This window comes from Podarcis melisellensis (assembly GCF_964234715.1).
Source record: "Podarcis melisellensis genome assembly, chromosome: 13".
Lineage (NCBI taxonomy): Eukaryota > Metazoa > Chordata > Lepidosauria > Squamata > Lacertidae > Podarcis > Podarcis melisellensis.
In genome coordinates this window covers 12204153-12213820 of record NC_138545.1, presented here as the reverse complement: position 1 = coordinate 12213820, position 9668 = coordinate 12204153, and the positions used below count along the sequence as shown (strand labels likewise).

Sequence of the window (9668 nt, the reverse complement as noted above, 5' to 3'; positions counted from 1 at the left end):
ATGGTTACGATAAACCCACAAGTAAGTCCTGAGCATTACAGCAGTCTTCTCAGCTCCCATTCCCAGGAACTGGGATTCAAAGGCATAGTGCCTCCAATGGTGGGGAGAGAACATAGCCACTGTGGTTAGTAGCTACCTCCCTTGTTGTTGTTGTTGTTGTTGTTGTTGTTGTTGTTGTTGTTGTTGTTGTTTTAATATTCATTTAAAGCCATATAAGTTGTTGGCCATTGCTAACTCTTGTGGGAATAAATTTCATAGTTTACCTAAGTGTTTACTTTCTTTTCTCTCCCCTGGATCTTTCAAAATTCAATTTCATTGCATGTCCTCAGATAATGTGTGCATTTGTGTGTGTTTATCAACTTTCAAAACATGAGGTCTGTCCAGCAGAAGCAAGACAGAGACAGAAGCAGGAAAACCCACCACATGCATAATCTCTCTATTGTTTCAGCGCATTGCCAAAGAACTACCAGCATGTCCTTTCCTTAGTCTTTGCAGTGAATGAGGTCAACGAGAACCCCAACATTTTATCCAACATCACTTTGGGGTTCCAGATCTATGACAGCTACTGTGAAGCAAAGATGACTTTTCGGAATACTTTGAACCTCATCTCTCATCATAGGAAAACCATCCCCAACTACAAGTGTGGTGTTGAGAAGAACCTGATAGCTGCCATTGGGGGCCTTGACTCTGAAACTTCAAGCCACATGGCCTCCATCTTGGAGCTTTATAAGATTCTACAGGTAGGAAGAGTGTGGCTGGAATGAAGACTCCACAACTGTTGCGTATGATTTAGTGTTAGTGTATATTCTCAGGGCATTGGGAGGGGAGAAGGAAAGGAGAATGTTTTTTTGCAGGCTAAAACAAATATTTCTTGCTTATTTATTTATTTATTAAATTAAAGAATAATAATAAAACTACCCTGTTCTTTCAGCATTCAGTATGCCATGACTAGAAGAAATTAAGATCAATTCCCTTAGTAGGCCACTGAGGGTGTATGGTATGAAGAAATCAGAATTTTAAATTGTATGACAAATTTTTTCAAACATCAGGTTGGGATCCACCAGTGGATTGTCCTCAGTGCCAAAGCCAGACCAGTTCCCCCTCTCTTGCCATGACAACACCCTTAGGTTGGATCACTGTCAATGTGGTTTGGAGACAGGGAAAGTTTATGGGAAGAGATGTTAAAGTTGGATGGGTATTGGAATTAAAGGAAATTGGAACGTGGGATAAAAGTTTAATATTTATTAGTAAATAAATCTATTAGCAAATATATATTAAGCTCAGAACACAATGGAAATGTATAAGTGAGTTAAAAAAAATCATAAGCAAGTATATGGTTGAATGGATGAAAAAGATATACCGTAGATTCCAGCGTATAAGATGAATTTTTAACCCCAGAAAATCCTCTAAAAAGTCGGGGGTCATCTTATACGTCGGATATGGGTTCACTGGGCAGCAGCAGTGGGCGGCTGGCTCTGCGCTGGGAGGAAGCTGCCCAGCGATAATAAGCCGGCTTCGCTGGGCGGCTTCCTCCCAATGGGGAGCGGAGCCCGCCGCCCACTGCTCCTGCTCAGCAAAGCTGCTGAAGCTGCCAAAGCCGGCTTAGCTTCCTCCCGGCGTGGAGCCCACCGCCCACTGCCGCTGCCCAGCAAAGCTGCCACATATAAGCAGCTGCCAATTTGGGGGGTCGTCTTATACACCCAGTCACCTAATACGCCGGAATCTACGGTAAGTGGTGTGTGAAAGGAGAATGTGAGATGAAATGACTTTGAGGAACATGTGGAGCTGGGAATGGAAAAAATATAAAATCATATGTTTTATCCACTTAGAACCCCTGGATCAGGAAATTCTCCCTAAAATAGATTAACTGAGTCACAAAATCTCCATAACAAATGTTTGTGCATAGTGTAGAGGAAAGCTGAGCTATGGAACCCATTTTTTCAGAAGGAAAATACTGTGAAAAAGAATTCAACCATTTTCAGAGATGAATTAGTTATCTGTAGAAAATCATGTCAGGAATTTCCAGCTGATTATGCCAAACTCTGCCTCTGGCTAACTATCATACGTCTAATGGGCCTCAGTAATTTCCACCCATGTAAGTGGGCCCTGTGGTTAGGAAAAAATGAGAAAGTTTGACAAACCATGCTTTAGAAGATTCTACAAATTTTGCTCTGAAGTATCACATGGAAATCAGCTCTTTTTCCTGCAAGGCGGACCTCCCAGCACCATTTTATGTGTGCTGTAAACAGAAGGAAAGGTATAGAGGTGAAGAGCTAGGTTGGTGTGATGAAAACGCACCAGTATCCAATCCAGCACTCACCATAATACATTTGCCTCTCTCCCTTCCTTTTTGCCCTCAATGTACAAGAGGCCAAATAATTTCCCCTGACCCGCTCCACCAGCCACTACTGCCTATAAGACATGGTAAGAGTAGGAAAATGAGGAGAAAGGATGCGGAAAAGCAAATTCAAAAAATAATCCTTAAACTCAGAAAGTTATTGAACTCAGCAAGAATAAAAAACCTAAAGAAACATAAATATCCTACCTGGCGATTTAAAAATCCCTCTGTTCTTCGCTAGATCACCTATTCTTCATTAACTCCAGCTGTGAGTAAAAAAGACCGTATTTCTTCGTTGTACCAAATGGCCCCCAGTGAAGAACATCAATACACTGGCATTGTTCAGCTTCTTCTCTATTTCCAGTGGAAGTGGGTTGGGATATTTGTCACAGCTGACGATAAAGGAGAAACGTTTGTGAAAATGTTGACACGCCAGCTTTCCCAGAATGGCATCTGTATAGCTGTCACTGAGAGAATGGTAACCAACAGGGGTTTTGATGATACTGGGTTGATAGAGAAATGTCAGAATATGGCCGAGTCCCTAAGCAAAACAAATGTCAATGTATTTGTTGTCAATGCAGACAAAAACACCAAGACAGGTTTGCAATGGCTGCTACTGATAGGTAGAATGATGAGTATGAGTCCCATAAACAAAGTGTGGGTTATGACCGCCGACTGGGATTTCTCTTCAGAGCCATACCACAAAGATCTGGATGTACAAAACTTCCATGGTGCCTTATCCTTAGCCATTCATTCCAGTGAGGTGAAGGGGTTCCACCGTTTCCTCCTGAACCTAAATCCCCACTCTGAGGCCGATGGCTTTATCAGGTTGTTCTGGCAACAGGCATTTGGTTGCCAGTTTCTAGATGTGGAGATGGAGGGGGAATCCTGCACTGGTGAGGAGAAGCTGGATAGCCTTCCTGGGGCTTTTTTTGAAATGCAAATGACCAGCCAAAGCTACAGCATCTACAATGCCATCTATGCTGTGGCACATGCTTTGCAGGCCATGTTGGCATCCAGAACCAAACAGGGAGAGATGGTGCTTGGTAACTATCTGGGACCTCAAAATCAATATTTCCAGGTAATGTCTAACATAGTTTGTCAAGGAATACACACTTGCATTGGTTTGGTGAAATTCAATAAGCAGTTCAAAAGCTTTTGTTGTATTAAAATCTATGTGAAAAGAGTTGAATGGATATGTTGAGCTTAGGTTGGATGGATATGGATTGAGGATTAAATCTGTAAATTAGAATTTAAGCCTCCTATCCAACATGTGTGGGAGAAAAAAGATGGCAAGGAGGCTGTGAAGCTAGGAATTATGAAATTACATATTTTATCTCTGTTTATTTGTGTTCTGCTGATCTTTCCTCAGTTTCTACCTGTTGTTCAGAATAAACCCGGCAAATTTGTAAAAGTAAAAATGTTTACTTACATTGAATGAAGGCAGCTTCTACCTTTAGGTAAAAAATGCTTCTTAATTACGAAATACAAAATTAGTTACTGAAATGGAATCTGGGCAGGTATGTCTCCCCTTAAAACTCAAGCGGGAAGTTCAATGAATAGTATGAATTGATCCCAGCATGAGAAAACAGAAGCTTTGTAGTGTGTTCTCTACTTTTACCCAATTTACCGTTCTCTTTCTTCCTCTGTAGCTTCAACCTTTCCTGAGGAATATCTTGTTTAACAACAGTGCGGGGGACACTGTCTTTTTTAATGAGAAACGTGAGCTAGAAGGTGGATTTGATATTATCAACTGGGTGACTTTCCCAAATAAGTCCTTCTTAAGAGTGAAAGTTGGGAAGATGGATCCCCAAGCACCACTAGGCAGTGATTTCTCCATTGATGAGAAGATCATTACATGGCACCAGAGTTTTAACCAGGTGGGACCCAGTTGCAGCTTCTGAGGTCTATAGGTTGATATTCACCAGATTTGTTTCATAATCATGTACACCCTGCTGAATGAGTTCCTTTTAGCTGCATTGATTCTTTGTATGTTAGGGATGGCTTGTTTACATGTCACTGTAGGGATCTTGGCTTTCAGGGTTTAAAACTGTGCAGCTCTTCCCTGAAACACTATTTGAAATGCCTAGACTATTTAGTTGAACCAAGATTTGTTGACCAGTGGTAGGGGTGTTGGTGTAGTGTGGCTAGCAGCAAAGGGTTACACCCTTTGTAGTCATTCTGTGGAAGAACTTTTTAGGTGTCAGGGAATTATAAATTAATAAAAATTATAATTAATTTTTGGTGTGTTCTTTGGCTCCCATATACATCTGCCTACGCACTGTATTTCTGCTGTTGCCATGTTTGAGATTTCATTTTTCTTAAGGTGGACTGTGAAGTAATAATCCAATAATGAAATAAATGTTTTATAATGAGAACATCCACATGCAACAAGCACAGAAAGCATGCAATACAAAATTGTGCTTCGTAGGAATCTTTAGTTTCATTTCTGTGATTCATTTCTTTAAAGGAACCAAGTTGCCACTTCTCATCTCTAAAAACATAAAATCTACACATATCAGTAGATATTCACATTTTCTTTGCCTGAACCATTTACTGGCTGAGTGGCTCAGTTGGTTAGAGCAAGGTGCTGATAATGCCAAGGTTACAGGTTTGATCCCTTTATAGGACAGCTGTATATTCCTGCATTGCCCGGGGGTTGGAATACATGATCCTTAGAGTCTCCTCCAACTCTATGATTCTATCATCTTTATTGCGTTGAATATGCAGAATTATTGGTGTCACAACCATTGTAAAGTTAGTGGCGCTTATTAATTAATTAATTAAAAAAAAACCCTCTGGGTGCCTTATTTCAATGCAGCAGCCTGTTGATGAAAAGGCAAAGAACAAACATAAATAGAATAGAATACATGCAATATCTTGTGTTTTATGGGCAGGTGGTGCCCCTTGCCTTGTGTAATGACCACTGCAATCCGGGTTACAGCAGACAAAGGAAAGAGGGGAAACCATTTTGCTGCTATGATTGTACTCCATGTCCAGAAGGGAAGATTTCAAACCAGACAGGTAGGGGACTGTATGCTATAATATATCAACTATATTGAGAACATGTTTTTTGTTAGCTATTTATGAACAAATAGACGCCTTACAAAATATTTGAAGATAAACCTTTACTTGTCTGGTTTTCAACCGTTGAACAAGTATTATCCATTCATGTATATATATGAATAAGACGCCTTACCCAAGACCTGAAGAGAAACGTTATTTGTCTGGTTGTCAACAGTTGAAAATCAAGTATTATTCATTCATTCATTCATATATATATATATATATATATATATATATATATATATATATATATATATATATATATGAATGAATATGTTTCTGTCCCTTGAGCCCAAGAGAGGGTTTAGTCCTTTTTGTTTTCAAAGCTCCTTCATAGCTGAGCATAAGCTAAGAGAAAAATCAACCAACCGTCAAGTACCTACTGCCTCCATCTTTCCCCAATACCATTTATTCTTTGTAAATTATATTTACTGTTCTTAAACCAAGGTACCACTGTAAAAGTGTTTTACCAAAAACAATCTTACAAATTGCTAACCAGCATATCTTCTGCTTACCTCCACACCTGAAAACTTACTTGATCACCAAAATTCTAGAATTTTCAATTCAATAGTATTTTTTTGACCATATTCCTAGGTGTGTTAACTGGATTATATCAGCACCTTTAGTCTTCCATTGACATTAAGCTACCTTTCTGGGATAGGAAATACTCTGAATATTGGTAAATGAAACTTCCTAAATTAAAACCATTTCTACTGGTAAGCTGTGAAACATTAATGTTTAATTATTATTTCTCCATTCAGATAGCTTTGAAAGTTCTTATTGATGAACTAGGGATTTCTCCCCTCTAAACACACCCAAATTCCAATTCTATGCACGTGTAAACACAAACATACAGCTATGGAGCTTATCATTTAGATTTAATTCTGATTTAATTATCCACTGGAAAGAATCTTCCAAAAATAGCTTACCATAAAGACAAAACATGTTAACACTCTAACAATTTCCTGAAAAAGATAATGTTTTGTATCATGTATACTGTGAATTACGTTGAATTATAGTACAGTGAAATTCAAAGTTTCCTGATCCGATACCATAATTTTTTTTATCTCAGTGAGACTCAAAATGCTATAACTGTAATCCTGATTTCTTTATACTGCAAGATATGGATGACTGCTTCCAGTGCCAAGAAGATCGGTATCCTAACCAGGAGAGAAACCACTGCATCACCAAGAAAGAAAACTTCCTATCTTATGAAGCACCTTTAGGCATCAGTTTGGCTCTTTTAGCTCTGGCTTTTTCTGCAACTACAGCCTTGGTGTTTGGAATCTTCATTAAACATCAAAACACTCCCATTGTCAAAGCCAACAACCGGAATCTCACCTACACCCTGCTCATCTCCCTCCTGCTCTGCTTCCTCTGCTCCTTGCTATTCATTGGGCGACCCCAGTTACTGACCTGCAATCTACGACAAACTGCCTTTGGTATCATCTTCTCAGTGGCTGTTTCTTCTGTTTTGGCTAAAACCCTCACTGTGGTTCTGGCTTTCATGGCCACCAAACCAGGATCCAAGATGAGGAAATGGGTGGGGAAAAGATTTTCCACCTCTATTGTTCTTGGTTGTGCTTCTATCCAGGCAACTACTTGTATAGTATGGCTCTGTACTGACCCCCCTTTCCCGGATCTGGACATGCACTCTCTGCCTGAAGAAGTCATAGTGGAATGCAATGAAGGCTCAGCCAACATGTTCTACTATGTTCTTGGTTACATGGGATTGCTGGCTCTTGTCAGCTTTGTTGTGGCTTTCTTTGCTCGGAAGCTGCCAGACACTTTTAATGAAGCCAAATTTATCACTTTCAGCATGTTGGTGTTTTGCAGTGTGTGGCTTTCTTTTGTTCCATCCTACTTAAGCACCAAAGGGAAGTCCATCGTGGCTGTGGAGATCTTCTCCATCTTAGCCTCCAGTGCTGGAATCTTGGGTTGTATTTTCTCCCCAAAATGTTATATCATTGTTTTCAAGCCTGAACTCAACTCAAAAGACCAGCTAAAAAAGAGAAATAAGTAACAATCTAACTATTAAAATCATTATAGTGGATAACGTTTTAAATGTTTTAAGGTTTGTATGTTTGGGATGGTTCAGCTTTCAGGTTCTCTTGATATTGTTGTTGTTGCTGTTTAGTCGTTTAGTCGTGTCCGACTCTTTGTTACCCCATGGACCAGAGCACGCCAAGCACTGCTGCCTTCCACTGCCTCCCGCAGTTTGGTCAAACTGGTAGCTTCGAGAACACTATCCAACCATCCCGTCCTCTGTCGTCCCCTTCTCCTTGTGCCCTCCATCTTTCCCAACATCAGGGTCTTTCCCAGGGAGTCTTCTCTTCTCATGAGGTGGCCAAAGTATTGGATCCTCAGCTTCACGATCTGTCCTTCCAGTGAGCACTCAGGGCTGATATCCTTAAGAATGGATAGGGTTGATCTTCTTGCAGTCCATGGGACTCTCAAGAATCTCCTCCAGCACCATAATTCAAAAGCATCAATTCTTCGGTGATCAGCCTGCTTTATGGTCCAGCTCTCACTTCCATACATCACTACTAGGAAAACCATAGCTTTTACTATACGGACGTTTGTTGGCAAGGTGATGTCTCTGCTTTTTAAGATGCTGTCTAGGTTTGTCATTGCTTTTCTCCCAAGAAGCAGGGGTCTTTTAATTTTGTGGCTACTGTCACCATCTGCAGTGATCATGGAGCCCAAGAAAGTAAAATCTCTCACTGCCTCCATTTCTTCCCCTTCTGTTTGCCAGGTGGTGATGGGCCCAGTGGTCCTGATCTTCGTTTTTTTTTTTTTGATGTTAAGCTTCAGACCAGATGAGGTGATCAGGCACTCCCATTTCTTTAAGAACTTGCCATAGTTTGCTGTGGTCGACACAGTCAAAGGCTTTTGCATAGTCAATGTAGCAGAAGTAGATGTCTTTCTGGAACTCTCTAGCTTTCTCCATAATCCAGCGCATGTTTGCAATTTGGTTTCTGGCTCCTCTGCCCCTTCGAAATCCAGCTTGCACTTCTGGGAGTTCTCGGTCCACATACTGCTCAAGCCTTCCTTGTAGAATTTTAAGCATAACCTTGCTAGCGTGTGAAATGAGTGCAATTGTGCAGTAGTCGGAGCATTCTTTGGCACTGCCCTTCTTTGGGATTGGGATGTAGACTGATCTTCTCCAATCCTCTGGCCACTGCTGAGTTTTCCAAACTTGCTGGCATATTGAGTGTAGCACCTTAACAGCATCATCGTTTAAAATTTTAAATAGTTCAGCTGGAATACCATCACTTCCACTGGCCTTGTTATTAGCAGTGCTTTCTAAGGCCCATTTGACTTCGCTCTCCAGGATGTCTGGCTCAAGGTCAGCAACCACACTACCTGGGGTGTACGAGACAGCCATATCTTTCTGGAATAGTTCCTCTGTGTATTCTTGCCATCTCTTCTTGATGTCTTCTGCTTCTGTTAGGTCCTTACCACTTTTGTCCTTTATTATGGTAATATTTGTACGAAATGTTCCTTTCATATCTCCAATTTTCTTGAAGAGATCTCTGGTTCTTCCTATTCTGTTGTTTTCCTCTATTTCTTTGCATTGCTCGTTTAAGAAGGCCTTCTTGTCTCTCCTTGCTATTCTTTGGAAATCTGCATTTAATTTCCTGTATCTTTCACTATCTCCCTCACATTTTACTTGCCTTCTCTCCCCTGCTATTTGTAAGGCCTTGTTGGACAGCCACTTTGCTTTCTTGCATTTCCTTTTCATTGGGATGGTTTTCGTTGCTGCCTCCTGTATAATGTTGTGAGCCTCCATCCATAGCTCTTCAGGCACTCTGTCCACCAAATCTAAATCCTTAAACCTGTTCCTCACGTCCACTGTGTATTCATAAGGGATTTGATTTAGATTGTATCTTACTGGCCCAGTGATTTTTCCTACTTTCTTCAGTTTAAGCTTGATTTTTGCTATAAGAAGCTGATGATCTGAGCCACAATCAGCTCCAGGTCTTGTTTTTGCTGACTGTATAGAGCTTCTCCATCTGTGGCTGCAGAGAATATAATCAATCTGATTTTGATACTGCCCATCTGGTGATGTTCATGCGTAGAGTTGTCTCTTGTGTTGTTGGAAAAGCGTGTTTGTGATGACCAGCTTGTTCTCTTGACAGAACTCTATTAGCCTTTGCCCTGCTTCGTTTTGATCTCCAAGGCCAAACTTGCCAGTTGTCCCTTTTATCTCTTGATTCCCTATTTTAGCATTCCAATCCCCTATAATGAGAAGAACATCCTT

At 40.6% G+C, this 9668-nt stretch overlaps 1 protein-coding gene across 1 annotated transcript; it reads left to right on the top strand.

Annotated features, from left to right (window-relative positions):
* Positions 1–578: 578 nt before the first annotated feature.
* On the top strand, positions 579–7427 carry LOC309356026 (vomeronasal type-2 receptor 116-like; the record flags this gene model as incomplete). Its single annotated transcript, XM_081887208.1, has 4 exons — positions 579–740; positions 3991–4218; positions 5236–5362; positions 6526–7427. 4 exons carry the CDS (start codon positions 579–581, stop codon positions 7425–7427), a joined length of 1419 nt encoding a protein of 472 aa, XP_081743334.1.
* Between the last annotated feature and the right edge of the window lie 2241 nt (positions 7428–9668).